The 19,447-nt window shown below is 36.5% G+C and overlaps 1 protein-coding gene across 18 annotated transcripts in view; it reads left to right on the plus strand.

The window, feature by feature from the left end:
• Positions 1–19,447, plus strand: part of Gria4 (glutamate ionotropic receptor AMPA type subunit 4) — a 351,675-nt gene that overhangs the window by 257,694 nt on the left and 74,534 nt on the right. For all 18 annotated transcript variants that reach the window (XR_012910070.1, XR_012910069.1, XM_075966877.1 and 15 more), the window contains 4 exons: positions 7,782–7,835; positions 12,236–12,394; positions 17,006–17,173; positions 18,240–18,344. Coding sequence is in view for 16 of the 18 variants with exons in the window: in XM_075966877.1 (XP_075822992.1) it covers positions 7,782–7,835; positions 12,236–12,394; positions 17,006–17,173; positions 18,240–18,344 (486 nt within the window). In the remaining 2 variants the exon portion in view is untranslated. The remainder of the gene's footprint in view (positions 1–7,781; positions 7,836–12,235; positions 12,395–17,005; positions 17,174–18,239; positions 18,345–19,447) is intronic.

The raw sequence follows: 19,447 nt of genomic DNA on the forward strand, positions 1-19,447 counted from the left end.
GATATATTTTTTATTAAGATTGGTAATTTTATGTATTTAACTAAATATCTTTTATATTTAATGTTTTGTGTGGGGAAGGTGGGTGGGTATGCCAGCTTGTGCAACATGATACACAGGTCAGAGGACAGTTTCCAGTATGTGGGTCCTGGGCATTAGACTCTGGTTGTCACACTTGGTGGTAAGAATCTTTACCTGATGAGCCATCTAGCTAACCTACTTCTGGGTTTGTCTGGGGTTTTTGTTTGTTTCTTTGTTTTATATGTATAAATACACCAACTCCTGCATTCACCTGTGGAAGACAGAGATCAGCACCAATGTCTTCCTTGGTCAAACTCCACCTCACTGGCCAACAAGCTGTGGAAACTTCCGTGTCTCTGTGGACCCTGACACCCAGCACTGGTGTGACAGGTCCCTGCCCCTGCACCTGGTTTGTATATGGGTGTTCAGGACATAATTCATGTCTTCCTTGTGCTTGCTCAGCAAGCACATGACCAACTGAATTGTCTCCTCAGCATTCTAGATAAATAACTTTTAATCAAAACCATTTGTTAACAAGAGGCTCACCCAGATAGACCCTATCTCCCCTTAAAGGAAATGAATAAGATTCTATGAAGAACTTCCAGGGAGAGAAAATTAACTTATACACAGTTTTGCCCTTCCTTCCCTATCTTCCCTTCTTCCCTTCCTTCCTTTCCTTCCTTCCCTATCTTCCCTTCTTCCTTTCTTTCCTTTTCTTTCTTTCTTTCCCTTACTCCCCTTCCTTCCTTTCCTTTTCTTCCTTCCCTATCTTCCCTTCTTCCCTTTTTTTTCTTTTCTCCCTGCCCCGTCTTCCCTTCCTTTCCTTTCTTTCTTTCCCCATTTTCCCTTCCTTTCTTTCCTTTCCTTCCTTCTCTATTTTCCCTTCCTTCCTTTCCTATCTTCTTTTCATTCCCTTCCTTCCCCTCCTTCCTTTCCTTTCCTTTCTACCCTACCTTTTCTTCCTCCTTTCCTTGCTTTCTTTTTCTTCCTTCCCTAACTTCCCTTCCTTCCTTCCTTCCTTCCTTCCTTCCTTCCTTCCTTCCTTCCTTCCTTCCTTCCATTCCCTCCCTCCTCTTCCTTTCTTTCCTTTCCTTTCTTCCCTATCTTCCCTTCCTTCCCTTTCTTCCTTATCTTCCCTTCCTGACAAGAATTATTCCAAGTTAGGAATTTCTGTAACCTTGATGTCATCTCCAAGAAAAAAAGAAAATTCAAAACACATACATAACACAGAAATATATATGTTCTGTTAAAAGAGCAGTCCAGGACTCATATTCTCCACTTCCCCCTAGAGCTCTTCTCATGCATCACAGCCTCATTTTTCTTTGTCTGGGTACTTTATTTTCTTCTATTTGTATAGTCTATGCCATGACTTAAAATCTTAGTATGTCCTAAAGAGGTTGTAGTTTCAACTACCTGTATTTGTGTGTTAATGAAACTAAAGCAAATCAAAGCTGTGTTTTTTTTAGTAAAATGTTTTGAAGCATCTTGAGAATCAACACCCAAGGATATTTAGGGAAATATTAGCAAGTTCTCATCGTATTTTCTAGTGTGCAGCACCAGTACAGTCTCAGCACACAGCCAGTGAGGGGTTTACCATTTCTCCATGCCACTGACTTTTCTGAAAGAGGGTGACATCTGAGGGAGGACTTCCCACCTAATTGATAAGATCACATTAAAGGACAAACCAGAATCATTCAAATTTAAGTAGGCAATCATGTGTCTTTACCTGACACAGCAGTCAGAGCAGCACACTGATAGTTTGAGGTAATGTACAGACCCTTCATAGAATCACTTCTGGGTGCTTTATTAACAATCACAACTTAAAGACTTACATAAAGTTTGACTGTGAGGACAAATCTTTACTCACTTTATGAATTAAAATGAATATACTAATGCTTTAGAAAATTATACTAACTATAACTTTTTAATATAATATTTTTATTCATTTAGTACTTCAGTCATGCATACAATGAATTTTGATCATATGCTGCCACCCTCCTTCCTGACTGCTCACAGATCCATGTAGCAGGCTTTCTTTTGGCTACCAAACAGTTCCCAAATTATGACAAAAAGACTTGTTATTAATTATGAATGTTAGGCTTTATCTTAGCTCTGGTTTTATAGATAATGTTTCCCATTATCTATGTTTTACCTTGCTGCTTTTTCCCTTTCTTTCATTCTGTATATCTTACTTTCTTGTTTCTTCCATGTCTCGCTGTCTGATGGCTACCTGGCTTCTGGCCGTGGGCTTCTCCTTTATTCTCCCTCATTTTCTCTTTTGTCTTATTCCCCTCCCAAATCTAGATTACTGTTTTTATTTAATTCTCTCTACCCGCCAACCCTACCTATCCTTCCTCTACCTAGCTACTGGCCATTAAGCTTTTTATTTGACCAATCTTGTGCCTTAGGCAGGCAAGATAAAACGACAGCCATCTTTACAGAATTAAACAAATGCAGCATAAACAAAAGTGACACACCTTTACACGACTAAACAAATGAAGCACACATCTTTGCCAGTTAAAGTAATAGTCCACAACAGATCCATCTCCCTCCCCTAACACCCTAAGTTTCTTGTCCTTTAAAAAAAATAACTCACCAAGTCCAGTGTGTGCTTATCATACACTCATGGATATAGCTCCATTGGAGCTTCATCCACTTACCAAAGACTTGACCTGTTCAGGAGTTCTTAACTGCAAATAACCCCTCAGCTGGAGTGGAAGCCTGTGAGCTTCTGCCTCCTCCATTCTAGAAAGCTGACTGGCTTGATCTTGTCCAGGTTTTTTGTCAGAAACCACAGATGCTGAGTTCTTTAGTACAGCAGCCCTATCTTGTCCAGAAGGCACTGTGTCAGTCTGGTCCTCCCTACATTCTGGTTCTTATAATCATCCTGCCCCCTCTTTAGGAATGGTACCGTAGCCTGTGGGGGAGAAGCTATGATACAAATATCCCATTTGTGTGTGAAATTCTCTGAATTTCAGGAAGTTTTAAGTTTCTGCATTAACTGATGTCCACTAGCACAAACCTCTCAGGTGAGGTCTGAGTCTGTAGTTATAGAGACATGAATTTTTAAGTCATAAAGAAGGAATTAGAAGTTATATTAATGACAATTTGCTCGTAACAATTTCAGACATAAACATCATGACATGACTTATTTATATGCATATTCATGTTTTTACAACTAAATTATTTGACCAGCATCATTAATATTTCCAAAGAAGTAAGTGTTTGCTAAAACAGAAGCAAGAAAGAGCAATTTCATGGTTCAAATTCGTCATCTCTCTTAAGCATATGTTACTGAAGAGGCAAACTCCTGTGACAGTGACAGTCAGTATAGCTGGTGCATCCTTCCTAATCTGTTTTTCAGAACTCAAAGCAGACACTTCATAAGTAGTATTTATGTAATCACATCACCTATTAAATTTCAGGGGACTCCACTACTTTACCGCTACTTCTCCTTGTCATTATTTTTAAACAAAATATTCTTTACTTCAGTGGTAAAACCCCAAGTTTGACATTGTTCATTTGATACAGTCCTTTAAAATTTTAAGTAACAAAGTTTAGAGTGTGTTTATATAGGACACTATTCCTGTTTTTTGGAGTATGAGCTGTACTTTTTTTCATGAAAAAATTTCCATCTTGGGTACATTCTTGTTAACATGTTTGCTCCATGTAGGGAAGGGATGAAGAGGCTTCCCTATAGTGTGTGCAGTGTGTCTGCTTTGTCAAGGAAAAGGACTTGGCTCAGAAAGTGTTGTGATCTCTCTATAACATCTTTAGGCAGGTATCTTCAGACAGCTGCTCTCTACAGCCCTCTCTTCCCTAATGTCAGTGCTCACCACACTCTGCGAGATGAGATTTCCTTCCTTTCTGTTTCTTGTGGTCTGATGAGTCTTCAACTTTTAAAAGTACACAGCATATGGTTGTAGTTCTTTGCTAACAATCTAGAATTTACTATTTTTCTATGGAGTGACCAGGACCAAGTTTCTAGTGGCTCTGCATACTGTATCAGTAATATGTTTATGTCTTAAATGGAAGTTTTTGAATACTGGCAGGGTTCTGACTGCAATAACAAGGAAATCACAGCCTGACTGTATAAGAATGCAAAGGCAGGGTTGGTCTGAGACTTAAAGGGAGTTCAAAGAGGCTTGTATAACCATAGCAGAGGAAGACATAGTGAACCAGAAAGAGATATAGAATTGGTTGTTGATGGCCGCAAAGCCAGCTGAGGCCTAGAGGCAGGAATCTGTTAAGCAGACTCTGTTCAAGTGCATGAACTTTCCCACCTAAGTGCCTGTTAACAAGTATTCCTTATTGATGCCTTTGGCCCTGACTATAACTGAGATTTCCAGAATATTAAATCATCTTGTCTTTCTCAGTCCATGTTCAATCACTCAATCTTACCCAATGTGACAACTCAGTAAATGTCCCCTGCGCTGGTTGGTCCTTTGTGAACTTGACATTAGCTACAGTTGTCAGTTGAGAAAATAACTTGTCAGATTGGCCTGTAGAAAATCTGTTGGGCAATTTCTTTATGTTTTCATTGTCTTTATTGAACTGTACATTTTTCTCTGCTTCCCTCCCTTTATCCTCTCTCCTGGGACCCCCATGCTTTCAATTTACTCAGGAGATTTGTCTTTTTCTCTTTCCAATTTAGATCCATGTATGTCTCTCTTAGGGTCCTTTTGTTGTCTAGGTTCTCTGGGGCTGTGGATTGTAGGGAGGCTGGTTTTTCTTTATTGTATGTCTAAAAGCCACTGATAAGTGACTACATATTATATTTGTCTTTATATGTCTGGATTACCTCACTCAGTGTGTTTCATTTTCCTAGTTCTATCCTTTTGCTAGGAAATTTCAAGATGTCATTATTTTTTACCACTGAGTAGTACTCCATTGTGTAAATTTACCTCTTTTTCTTTACTCATTTTTAGCTTGAGGGGCATCTAGGTTGTTTCAGGGTTCTAGCTATTATGAATAATACTGCTATGAACATAGTTGAGCACACGTCTTTGTGGTATGGGTGAGATTCCTTTGGGTATTTACCTAAAAGTGGTATTGCTGGGTCTTGGGGTACCTTGTTTCCTAATTTTCTGAGAAATTACCATACTGATTTCCAAGGTGACGTTTTCACTCCTACCAGCAATGGAGGAGTGCTCCACTTGCCCCTCATCCTTTCCAGCATAAGTTGTCATCAGTGTTTTTGATATTGGCCGTTCTGACAGGTGTAAGGTGGAATCTCAGAGTTGTTTTGATTTGTAGTTCTCTGATGGCAAAGGATGTTGAGCATTTCCTTTGGTGTCTTTCAACCATTTGAAATTCATCTGTTGAGAGTTTCTTGTTTAGGTCTGTACCCAATTTTTTTATTGGATTACTTGTTCTTTTCATGTCAAGTTTTTGAGTTCTTTGTATATTATGAAGATCAGTCCTCTGTCTGATATGCAGTTGGTGAAGATTTGACTGCAGCATTTTCTTTATTAATAGTTGATGTGGGAATATATAGGCCATTGGTGGTGGTGTCATCCTTGGTCAGGTGGCCCTGAGTTATGTAAGAAAGCTGGTTGAGCAAACCATGGAAAGCAAACCAGTTATATAAGTAACCAATGTTCTGGCACATACTCTGCTTCAGTTCCTATCTCAAGGTTCCTGCTTTGAGTTACTGTTTTGGCTTCCTTGATGCTACATTGTAACCTTTAAATCACCCCAACTTGCTTTTGATTTGAACTAGGATATCCTCTTGCTGACTTTTCTTTATAATTCTGCCAGTGTATTGTTTTTCTTTGCCTTTGTGGCAAGCTTTTCAGGAAATTTGAATTGATGAATAAGTTATAGGGTAGATACATTGAACAGATTTAAAATGTACAAATTATATATAAAATGTCATACATTTATAGCTGTACATAAAGAAAACCTTCAGTGGATAAGAACAAAAGATGACTATGATAAAGAGAGGTAAGATATGAGGTTGATATGGATGGAATTCAGTGCTCACCCAGACAGAGGAACTTTATGATCAGTCATCACAAGTGTAAGCACAGATCCTATGTAAAGTCAGAACACTGTCAACAACACAGTCTACATGGAGTACATGTGCCGACTACTCAAGGCATACACTGAGTATTTTGTCTTGGCCTGGGCTTAGTATGTTAATGGAGCCATCTTGCCTAAGAGTTATCACAGCCTTAATCATGAAGATTAAATTTTGAATTTGTACCACACATAGTGTTTTGAAAATCTAAAATCTGAGAAAAATGTATAAGCGGCCACATGCAAATGCATACTCTTTTGGGGAGAGGGGTGATATCTTAAGAGATATTGCCTGAAAATTTTTCAATATTGAAGATCAGTCCTCATAGTCAGAAAGTTTGAACCTTGTCCCTAGTCCCCGTTTTTAATTTATTATCTGCAAATATGCCTAAAATTTAAGAGGGGACAGATGAAAATTCTTTAGGTAGAAAGGGTCCAGACAGAGAAAATGTGAAGTTCTTGTATAAAAAGCACTTTGGATACTGCATAAAGAGCTGATACCTTTGTCACATCATAAGGGTTCAGAGGAGAGTTCAGGACTCTGTGTTCAGGATGTAAAATAAATAAATAAATAAGTTTAATTAATAATAAAAGTAACAGATGCCCCTCTGAATAGAGTAGAAGTTAAATACATCTCTTAAATAAATCAAGAGGCTAAATACTATGTGTTACCTAACAGACAAGCAGAGTAAGTTGAGGTTTAAGTGTAGAAATATGCATTGAATCCACTGGTTTAAATTATTTTTGTGGTAGGGGTTAGAAGCAATTGGTCAATGAATTACCTCCACTTAATCTTTTTCTTTAGAAATTTGTTGCCTTTATAAGAATGCATATATTTCTTAAAAATAAAACAAATGAAAATATTTTTTAAAAAGAGTTTCAGAGTCATCTTTCTAAGTACAGAACCCTGAAACCAGCACCGAGTTTGTCCCTGGCTAACACAAGCGCCTTGCTAGTAATCATCTCCACCTGCTTTCTCTGGTGCTCACTGAAATTTGTCTGTTGCCACCTAAGAAGGAGATGTAGCAGTTCCCTCTGCTTGTTGATACATGTGTAATCATAAAATTCCATTCATTGATATTCCTGTGTTTTATTTCACCTCTTTGATATTTCTTCTCAAAGAGTAAATTCTCTGAACCAGAATTATTCTGTTTCTTTTCTAATAATGTAGTCTCCTCTTAGGAAATTATAATATTCTAGCTTTTCCCAAAGGGTAGGAAAAAATATTTGTAATTAATAAAGTATAAATGAACTAACATAATAGTTTTACTTTAGCCTATATTTTAATGTGGCCTGTGAGTTCACTTGATTAGTGTTCCACTTGTGTAAGTCAAATGAAGTTATTTTCCATCACATTTCTATAGAAAACTATGCTTCAGTAGTTAATTAATTTTTATTTTGTGCCTGTATGGCAAACATATGGATGTCAGACGCTAACTTGTGCTGTTGTTTCTCTACTTCCACAAAGTATGCCCAGGGAATCAAATTCAATTAGTCAGGCTTGGTAGTAAACACTTTTACCAGGGATCCATCTCAACAGTCCTAGTTAAATTTGTATTTATTAAGAACTTCATGCATGACGGGCATGTGTTTAGATCAAATTCATACTCATTCTCACACTCCCTCCCCTCCAAATCCTCTGATACTGCCATCACCCCTCCCACCTTCATGTGCTCTTTTAATGTGTTAACTAGTGTGTTAGTAAAGTTGAACTGATTTTCTCTCATTCCTTGTATTAATAGATTGTGAGTGTTGGGAAGCATGTCAAAGGCTACCATTATATCATCGCAAATTTGGTAAGAAATCTTGTTTTTCCACATTTATACTACGAATTGAAGTATTCAGAATTGTGTCTTAAAATAATGCTCTAATCAATGGTTAGACTATTCACTGTACTTCAAGCTGAGTTATTACAATAATCACCATATTTTAATAATCTAAATGATTCAAAATAATAATCATGTTTTAATTCAGTATGCACCTGATGCAGATTTTATTGGATCTGCCAGGGAAACATTTAAAAGTAACTATAATGTTGGCTTTACCATTGATATCACTTGTCAAATTAAATACTGGCTTTTTCACTGTCTAAATGATAAATGCTAGTCTACAGATGCATATATTTTCAATTTTCATAAATACAAGCTATAATGACTAATTACACAAATTGAATGGAAATAATATGTTTTTAAACTGCATCAGTCTTTCAACTCACATAGAGATGGATAACAAACAACATGGAATGATCTGATTGCATTCGCTAGACATGTCTTTGTATAGTTTCAAACAAGGCTTTCTGAGTACTTCTAGTTAACCCACCAGCTTGGGAAAATCGGCTATGGAAGATCACCGCTTTCTTTTTACTATAGGGAAGTTTCATCTTTGTCTTACTTAGGGTCTTATTGCTGTGAAGAGACACTATGACAACTCTTGGAAAGGAGACGAAACTGGCTTACAATTCAGAGGTTTAGTCAATTATCATCATGGCAAGAAGTATGACAGCATACAGACAGACAGTGCTGCAGAGATACCTGAGAGTTATACATGTGGATCTCAAGCAGCAGGAAGTGACAGTGACATACTGAAATTCAGAGACCTAAAAACCTTTCACTGTTAATACATTTCCTCCAACAAGGCCTATGGAGGCCATTTGTATTCAAACTACCACAATCTTAGACCTTGATTCCCAATGTGGCTTATCCTAGGGAAGACAATGATACTTTCATGTTTTTTTTCTATCATCTCCCATCACATATTTCTTTGATGAGAGCCTTATTCTTGAAGGAAGAAGGAAACTAGTAAAGGGTAGAGAAGAGACTAAGTCCTGATACTTTTCTACATGTTGAGTGTGCCTTTGCATGTTCAGAGAGAGACATCCAGTTTAGTGAACTGGATTTCAACACAGAGTTGACACAATATAATGTAGCAGTGCATTATGAAAATTATCATATTGTATTACTTAACTAAAATAAAATGTTGCGATAAAAGGATTATTATATTAATATCACAAAATGTGCTTCCTCTTTTTATTTTATTAGCCCCACAGTTTATGTGTCTCATCTTTCTGTAAGAGTACAAATATTTATGAAAATATATTTTGTCTTTATTCAATGTAACATAAAACCTATGTCAGGTGCATCTCTCTTTTTATTGAAATTATATGATAAGATTATAATTAATTACTGCAAATGGGCAGTTTTGACATCTATTCTTTCTAAACAATGAATTCAGAGAGGAAAATCAATATGTTATAAACTATTATAGAAATGAGTGGTTTACATTGGCAGCTAGAATAAATAAGATAATGCAAAATGGAAAGGAAATAATTGATATTTATAACCTCCCAATGGATCTCAGAGCCTGCCTCAAACAGCTTTAGCAGGTGGTAGAGTATTTACACTAAAGTTTCAACATAAGAAATAGAAAACTGTCTCTTTGAAACAGAAGCATAATACACACTAAAAATAGCTAGCTTTTATCATGATTAGAGCAGTGACATGTACCCAGCTGTTATAATATGCAACATTAATATGGATTCTCTTGGCATTCATTCATCCATAGAGGATAACTAGCTTTAGTTCTTTCAGCTACCCCACAACCATCTCTTATGAAGTATACATACATGATTCCCAAATGTAAAATTTGTTCAGAATCCAAATAAAATTTTGTATTAAATTACAAGTTAATGTTAAATACTAATTTTACTGAAATTAGAGATGATATAGGGGACTGGAGATGTAGTTCAGTTAGGGGAGAGCTTGCCTAGAATGAACAAAGCTCTGGGTTCTATCTTGAGCACTGCATATATCATTGTGGTAGTGCTGCAGGCCTGTAATTCTAGAATTCAGGGATATAATCAACAGGATCAGAAGTTCAAGGCCACCCTAGGCTACACAGCAAGGTGGAGATGAACCTACACTAAAATAAGAACAGGATAAGGATGTGTTAGCATACTACTTTTATTATATTATAATATTATAACATGGGACTTATCAAGAGTAGTTTGATAAAAAGGAAATAAAAGTTATCCAAAATGAAAAAAGAGGGTTTGCTATAGAAATATCATAAGGAATTTCTTAAAATAAATATGGGCTAAAACGAGTTCAGCGAGTATATAGTCCATAAGGTCAATAAATAAACATCCATTGTATTTATAATATGATAATAATCTTTCTGAAATAACTTTTTAAATAATTATAGTTATTATAGTTTATAATTAATCATAGACTACTACTTCACCTGTCATTATAGCTGGCTACCCTTATCACCAGGTGGCTACATATATTCCAGATTCATTTTAGCAAATGTTTTGTTACAATTGCAAAATCAAGGTCATTTTTTTTCAAAGTGATCTCCTTTTGGTAACTGCACTGAAGTAGTCCTGACATGACTTAGTGTGTAAAACACAGAAGAAATATTGATCTGAATCAGACAAAACATAAAAGATGGGCTTTTATTTGCATTGATGATGTAATGAGCTTCCGAATGGACATACTTCATCATTGAGATATTTCCCCGGGAGAGGATCTGCAAACTAGAAATCAAAATCAAAAGAGAAGTCAGTTGGGATATTTCATTGTTCATTACCCAGTGTAATGTACAGGCAAGCATAGGGGTCATCTGCACAAGAGGACGAGCTCTCCTGGCTCACCCCTTCCCTCAGGAACGCTATTTGTTTTTATAGTTAACTGGGGAATAAGTGACTTCATTATAGTGTGACCTTATGTACCCTTCAGTTCCATGATTCTCTGTAGATTCCAACAAAAACTAAATGATCAAAGTAACTGTTGCCAAGAAAACCAGTTCATGGTCTAGATCCTATCAATTTTCTATCTAAAATTATAAGAACGTAAATGAAAAGGGAAATATTGCTTGTACTCAGACAAATATAGCCAAAATTAATAAAGCGATAGATCATTCATTCAAATCATAACAGACAGGGATCTGTTACAATCAGGCACAATAATTGTTTTTCCTTTACCTTCAGTGTACTGACAGACTGTGTCTGATGGTAGCTCTGAGGGCTGCAGTTTGCCTGTGTCTTGTAGCTGTGGCTAATGCTACACAGAAGGCTTAGCAGACCTTGCATTTCAGCTAAGACTGAAATAAAAAATGTCATTAGTCAGTAGCTAATGCAGGAGCTGAATTACTGTGGCCTTTAGAAAACAGTGAAATGATTTGCCTGCCTGTGGCTCTGCCCTACAATCTGGCAAAAGCACACAAATGCTCCACTGACAGTTTAGTAGCTAGAAATTGATGGGCAGTGTTCGTCCCACTTCTAAAACATAAATTTGCTTTGTGTTGTCTTTGTTTCTCAATGAAATGAGAATGTTACTGATGAGCTGTCATGTTGGCTGGCACATAATAGGCCTAATATCAATATCTGTTAAATGAACAAATTAATAATCACTCACAATTATTGAATGCATACTGGGAGTATTATCCTGCTGTTTTGACATGGGGGTAATCTAAAGTCAGAATCTAAAGTGAGAATCAAAGCCTGGGTTTCTTTTGTGCTTTTCCTCTTCTGGTAATATTATAGCAATTAATAAATCAATATAACAATATGAAGGAGCACAAAATAGAAAGGGCCAACACAACAATCAGTCCATCTGATCAAACTTGCCTCTACTATATCTGTGTGTAACCTTGAAAAGATTGTTTTCCTTACACTACTGACCCTTAGTTTCTTACCTTAAAATTAATCAGGGCTATCCAGGGATGATTGTGCTGGAAAGATAAACTGTTAATGTAATCCTCACAGAATCTGGCATAAAAGATCTGATAAAAGATAAAGCCTGGTACATAGTATTGACTACAAGCTCATATCCGTGGACCTGGTACATAGTATTGACTACAAGCTCATATCCGTGGACCTGGTACATAGTATTGACTACAAGCTCATATCCGTGGACCTGGTACATAGTATTGACTACAAGCTCATATCCGTGGACCTGGTACATAGTATTGACTACAAGATCATATCCGTGGACCTGGTACATAGTATTGACTACAAGCTCATATCCGTGGACCTCTCACTGACAATTTGCTTAGCCGTCAGTGGAATAATATGATTCTTTTTGGATCAACCGGATTGTGATTATATGGACAAGGAAGGAAATCTGCATTAACCTACTGTTGAAGAACCAAAATGTTTAATGAACTAAATTTGATGAGGTTTTCTACCAATTTACAGGGCTTCAAGGATATTTCTCTTGAGAGATTTATACATGGTGGAGCAAATGTCACAGGATTCCAGTTGGTTGATTTTAATACACCCATGGTAACCAAACTAATGGATCGGTGGAAGAAACTAGATCAGAGAGAATATCCAGGATCTGAAACACCTCCAAAGGTATTTGTTTATTTTTGTATAGTGTTACTGTTTCCTTTTTTAATCTTTGGGTCATTTTATTTATGTATTTTATGTATATAAATGCTTTTGCCTCATGTACGTCTGTACATCATGGGCATTCCTGATGCCCTCAGAGAACAGAATAGGGAGATCTCCTAAGAACTGGTTGTAAATTAGTTTTAAGTCACTGTGTGGTAGCTGGGAATAGAACCTGACTCCCACGCAAAAACACCAAGTACTCTTAACAGTCAAGCCTTTGTCAATACTATTTATTTTATGATTCCTTTTCTTACTCTTTCAGACACATTGTGGCATCTTCTCACTGCCCTTGTACTACCAAAACACTGGGAAATTTATACATGATGGGGTCTGTGTAGATGGTACAATGGATAAAGGACTTGCTATGTAAGCTTGAGGACCTGCACTCAGAGCCTCAGCATAAACTAGTGCAGCAATGTATGTCTGTCAACCCAAATATGGAAGGTGGAGGCAGATCAAGCCCCGAAGCTCACTGGCCAGCCTGTGAGCCGATGCCTGAGTGCTGGAGTCCAGTGAGAGACCTTGTCCTAAACCACATGCTGGGGAGCAGCAGAGAAATTACCTGAATAGACTCTTACTTACAGATGGTCATGTGCAAGTGAACACACCTACTGACGGACACTCATACATAAGTCATATACACACAGGCATTCATATACACCACAAAAATAATTGTAAAGTGTCTACATTTAATAACAGAGTTATCAGATTAACACAAGATTTTTTTTTATTTTCTTCTGTGTGAACTCCTTGAAGATTTGCATTAAAAAGTTTCATTAACTACCATTTAAATGCAAATGACCATTATTAATTTATACCCAGATAAAAATCACACTTAAAAATAGTTTACAGTAAGCAAATAAATTTAAAAATTGTTAGAAATGGAAAACATAAAGCTTATATGCAATCTCTTTTTCAATTTAATAATTAAAAACACCAGGCTCTTTGAGTTGTCTTTTGAATTTACCTGTTTGTCTGTGTATGGGTTTGTATATATGAGTATTCCCAAAATGCCAGAAGAAGGTTCCAGATCCCCTCAAGGGGTGGTCTTGAGCAGTGGTGAGCATTGGATGCTAAGAACAAAGTTCAGTCATGAACAGTAAGTGCTTTTAATCAATGACTCATCTTTTCTGCCATGCTTTTGTGTGTGTGTGTGTGTGTGTTGTGATATGATATGTATAATGTATATGTGTATTATATATATATACCATATAAGTATATAGGTATGTATATTAGATGAAGGTGTGAATTATCAAGAAAAGAGTATAACGTGAATTTAGAGACAGACATTAAAGTCAAGAGAGAGGCACTTGGGAAAAATGGTAAACACCCAAGATGTGCGTGCCACCTTCTCAAAAGAGATAGCCATATGATTAACTATAACATATATGAGTGTGCTGCCATGTTTCTACTCATGGGTGCATTTTAATCTTTCTTTTTGATATTTTAATCTAAGTGAGATGTTAATAAATATGGTAATTGGCTGCCTTGAGTAAAAGGTCAAAGGTTCATGGAATACATAAGAATAATCATTTAATGTCCCCGTTTTGATTATTTCCAACTTGCCTTCTCCATACGATTGCTTTGGATTATTTATTATGTTATAATGTGTGAAATGCTTTTAGGGAGTATGTTTATAATCTGTTTCATTAAAATCCATTTACATTTATATCATTTTTACAGCAATTTCATAAATACAGCTATATAGTACATTATAACAAAAATCACACCACATATAAAGTTTTCATGAATCTTAGCATGATTCTAGATATCCAGAAGCCATTTAATACACACATGCAATAATTCTTATTACTTGTGATTATGTTCTGAAAAGCTTCATCAAGTAATAAGCGACCAAATATTGAGCTGTTGTTCTTTGAAGAAATGTGATATTAGTTCCCCAGAGCCTCTAGTTATGGCCTTCTGTTAGTTAATCAATGCATAATCTTGGTTTATTCATTGTAGTTAACTTATTTTTGCTTTCTTAGCATTGAGCTCTTTGTCATCAGCTCTTAACCAATGCTCGAAGGAAATGTACTTAATATATATGTTTTTCAGAAACACCAGAATCTTCTCACATTCTACCATTATGCTACAACCAATGCTATGTTTAAGGCATTTTTAAACTATAAAAGAACCTGTAGAAGAGCACAAATTTGAGGAAAACACCACCTACTATACCACAAAAACCATACTTGTTTACAACATGAGAGCAAAAAAAAAAAAAAAAAACAAAAACCTGTACTGTTTCTTTATATAACTAGAGCTGGAACTTTTCATGTTGAATGAATCAAATGTTTCACTACTCTATATATGCCCATAAGTGCCTACAAAATTATTACTAAGTATTGATTTGGAGATTACAAATAATATTAATGAGTAAAAAAGTCCAAAAACAAGAGTCCATAAAAATGAGAGTTAGTTATAATTAACTGAATTGTATTTCAGTTGGTTAATGTTTTAACCAAGAATCAACACATGATCTCTTACCTCATCACTTTCTTGCACTAAAAGAAATAATAATAATAATAAATACTGGGAAACCACATATCCTTTTGATTTGATAATCCTCTGCTACCTTCCTGGTACCCAGTTCAACAGAACTGTTCTGCCTTTGTGCCTCTGACCAAGTGTAAGTCTCCCCCTCCACAGTCGTTCACCTTTATCTGCATTGTCCATCAATCCCAACTTTCTCAGAAAGTTTCTCTCAAGTTGGATGTTCTTGGTCATCTTCCTTTATACTCTCCATGATGTTAGACTCTGCAATTCACAGGAAGGACTTATCATACTTAATATCTGGCTCCTGTAAACTCATGGTGTGCCATGAACACCTACTAGCAACCTTCATTCTCACGTTTCTGAACCAGTATCTACATACATTCTGCACCCAGCTCTTAGGTAGAAAATGAAAAGTCATTCTGACAACTGTAGTAAATAGTTACTTTTTTTTTTGCTTTAAACTCTATAACTTGTATCTTCCATATTCTATAAACCTACGAATAACAGATCTTGAATTGATTTTAGTTATTTCCTGTCAAAATCCAACTCCTACTGAACACTGATTCTGCCTATTTGTCTTCTTTTTTATTTTTTTAATTTATTTATTTATTAAAGATTTCTGTCTCTTCCCCGCCACCGCCTCCCATTTCCCTCCCCCTCCCCCAATTAAGTCCCCCCCACTTCTCAGCCCGAAGAGCAATCAGGGTTCCCTGCCCTGTGGGAAGTCCAAAGAACCCCCACCTCCATCCAGGTCTAGTAAGTTGAGCATCCAAACTGCCTAGGCTCCCACAAAGCCAGTACGTGCAGTAGGATCAGAAACCCATTGCCATTGTTCTTGAGTTCTCAGTAGTCCTCATTGTCCACTATATTCAGAGAGTCCGGTTTTATCCCAGGCTTTTTCAGCCCCAGGCCAGCTGGCCTTGGTGACATGGGATGTACTCACTCATATTTGGTTTCTAGCCATAAATAGAGAACATTGAGCTTATAATTCGCTATCCTAGAGAAGCTAAATAAGAAGGTGAATCCAAAGACAAACATATAGGCATCCTTCTGGATTGACATTTTATAAGAAAGCAAGTGTGTTTGGTGTTTTTGTTTTGGTTGGTTTGTCTTTTGGGGCCATCTCTAGAAAAAAATGACAATACTTTATTTTCATCTCTTGATCCTGGCACACAAGTGACCTTTGGCCTTTATGTCTTTATCAAGTTTGTCTTTGAGAAAAAGTCCTTATTTCTCCTTTTTATTTTCTTGCCTTAGAGAAAGATGACTCAGAAGTTTTTTTCTATTCAGAGACATGTTGGGTGGAGCAAAAGAGAAGACACATTCATTTTGGTAGCATTTGCTTCTTTTCCTTCAGCTGCTCCATCCTAACTGAGAGGGCACAGTTTGTGTAAGCCCATTAGTGTCCTGGTTACTCATTTTGCTGATCTCTCTCATGACATGATCCTCATATATCCTGTTAATTCAAGCTTCATACCTTCCGCTATTACTTAAGCTGGTTTGTTAGAATTCATGTAGTTTTAAGTCTTTCTTGCTTCAAATACTAACCCTTCTGTGTAAAGATCATAATGTTTCAGTTTAGTTGCTACATTCAGAATTCCAAATGGTTTTTCTTCATTTGCAGGCAAAAAAAAAAAAAGTTTGTCCCCGCTTAACATGGCATAAAACTCTCCCTATGCAGGTGTAGAAAGTGTTAATTATATGGAATTCCTGAAAGAGATAATGAAGTTAATGTCATGCCTAGTAGTTGATGATCTTCTGTGTCCTTAACTTTACATACTAAAATGTAATAGCAAGTCCCACCGTGAGGCCCTTCTTGTGGTGGAAATTTGTGCTTTTGGATCTCTATTTCAGGGTGAGTTCTCTCCTTTAAAATTAAGAACAATAAGATGTGGCATACAGTTTTTGTGTTCAAATAAGAGGAGATAATTCCAAAGCCAGCACCAATGAATTATCAGTACCATTCTTGCTCTTGGGAAAAGATGGAGTTTTTGTCATAAATCCACAGAGACCCAGACTTTTCAGTGCGCTAGACTTTAACATCTGCCTTTTTATGCACTTTAACATGCTCAGTACACCTCTGCTCTGACTTACGATGGAGTTCTGGTGATGGCTGAAACTTTCCGAAGTCTCAGAAGACAGAAAATTGATATTTCAAGGAGAGGAAATGCTGGGGATTGTCTGGCAAACCCTGCTGCTCCCTGGGGCCAGGGTATTGATATGGAGAGAACACTAAAACAGGTAACTCATACTTTGGCTTTATCGTATGATCTTTTAAAAGTATGGTATATTTTTTAAAAGGCTAATTCATCTGACCATTAATGTCTATTACAATTTCCATGTTAATATATCAAGATTTCTACAATTTCAAAACATTTTTAAGTAGAACCTCAATGTTTATTTTTTATGTGGATATGTGGTCAAGATAACACTACAAATCAAAAAAGGTCTAGAACCATGAAGGAGCTAGTGGAGACGCATTTGGTTGGCAAGGATTCTGGGCTCCATAAAGTGGTTCAAGGTCCCAGCCAGACAAAGCTACTACCATTCTGAATGAACAGGTGGTTGTTGTAGGGAGGTGTTGAAATGACAATTGACAACAGGAAGCATCATTAGCTTCATTAGCCATGAGGAGTCCAGGACATATAAACCTGTTCTATTTGTAGGAGCTAAGGACTGCTTCAAGACATCTTTAACTTTAGAAAAAAATATTAGTTTTATTCTTTTATACCCACAAAATAGTACTTCAAATAGTAAGTGTTGAAGATATTATCTGTAAGAATTATTTAACTCCTCTGAAATATAAGTTCAAAGCATAAGTTAAATAAATGGGAATCAAAAGACAATTTGGAATTCAATGTGCTTGGATATTTTCAAATAATGTATTTTTAGCCTTTTATATCTTAATTCAGTGTTAGTCAGAAGTAAATTGTCGCTCATGAGAATTTTAGACACACAATCTACTGTGAGGATACATATACAAAAGAAACTAAAGATTGACTCTAAGCAAATACAGTTCTGTTCTATAAAGGATATTTCAATATTAGGAAATAATTATGTTAGTTAAAATAAGAGCTTTATAATACAAAGAATTCATTTTCTGGGTGCAGAGAAAAATAACTTTTAATATCCTTCCAAATTCCTCTTCCAGGTTCCGTCTTAGCAACTCAGTCATTCAATAACATTCCACAGAGTTTATTGTATTCTTTTAATCCCACAGTCATCTATGGTCTTTAACCTAGTAGTGGGAGATTTCCTTAAGTGAAGCTGCAAATGAGTATGTGTATGTTTTCTTTTTCCTTCACAGGTTCGAATTCAAGGGCTAACTGGGAATGTTCAATTTGACCACTATGGACGTAGAGTTAATTACACAATGGATGTATTTGAACTTAAAAGCACAGGACCTCGAAAGGTGAGCTACAATTTAACTGAAAAATAAAAATTGTTTTCTTATTTTACATGTGAGACTCTTAAAAGATTATAGGAGAAAGAAAGCTTGATGTTCTAAATTTCTATTTTTAAATGATGCTCTCAACTGCTAATTTCTTGATGGTCTATGCTGAGATAAATGCTTGTGTCATGCATTATTAATGATGTGACAAAATGAAACAGTTTCTCACTGTGCATTATAACTCACAAGAAGAGCAATGTGGCAATGGGAACTTGGAAAACAAATTTTGGAAACAAAATTGACTCCACAGCAAAGAACACAACATAGTAAGAATACCCATGGATGGTCGGTGATTCATTAGAGTGCAAAGACAGCTCCTGTGAAGGAGTGGGAGTGGGGGTACTCCAAACAGATTGCTGTTTCTGGAAGTGGTCAGGCCAACATATATGAACAGAGGAAAGCAAATGGAAGATAGTTACTGGGAAAAGGAAGGAGAGAAGTACCTGAGTCCAGGAACGTGCTGGCATCATGGTCTTACACTTAGAAAACATCTTAGCATCATTTTTGCTACTGTGAAAACATTACCCTGAAAAAGAAAGCTTAAAAGAGAAAGTGTTTATTCTGCTTACAATTGTGGGTTACAGTTCATCTTTGACCACAAGGAGAGGCAGGAACTTGTGATGTAGGTCACTTGATATTCACAGTCAAGAGAGAGACATCTGCATGCATGTTGTTTCTTTGCCTGTTTGTGCTCAGCTCACCCATCTCACTCGTACACAGCTCAAAAGCCCTCACTATATGAACTAGTGCTGACTTCTGTGAGCTGAGTCTTCTCATATCAATAAGACAATTCTCATCTCGATGGTCCTTCATAGAGAGTCTGTTCTCTGGTGGTTCTGGCTGTGTCAATTGACAATTAAAACTATCTATCACAGAAAAGCATCCATATAGCTCCAGATGTGAGGAGTTATCATGTCTTTCCAGCATGCCCAAAGTAGTTTACATCAGAGCCGCCTGAAATTCCTCTCAAGACTACTTTCTACCTAAAATATTTCTATGTGAAATCAGGTATATAAGGTAGGAAAACAAATTGAACATTTATCAATATAACTCAGAAAGAACTT

This window comes from Microtus pennsylvanicus, chromosome 3 (assembly GCF_037038515.1).
Source record: "Microtus pennsylvanicus isolate mMicPen1 chromosome 3, mMicPen1.hap1, whole genome shotgun sequence".
Taxonomy (NCBI): domain Eukaryota; kingdom Metazoa; phylum Chordata; class Mammalia; order Rodentia; family Cricetidae; genus Microtus; species Microtus pennsylvanicus.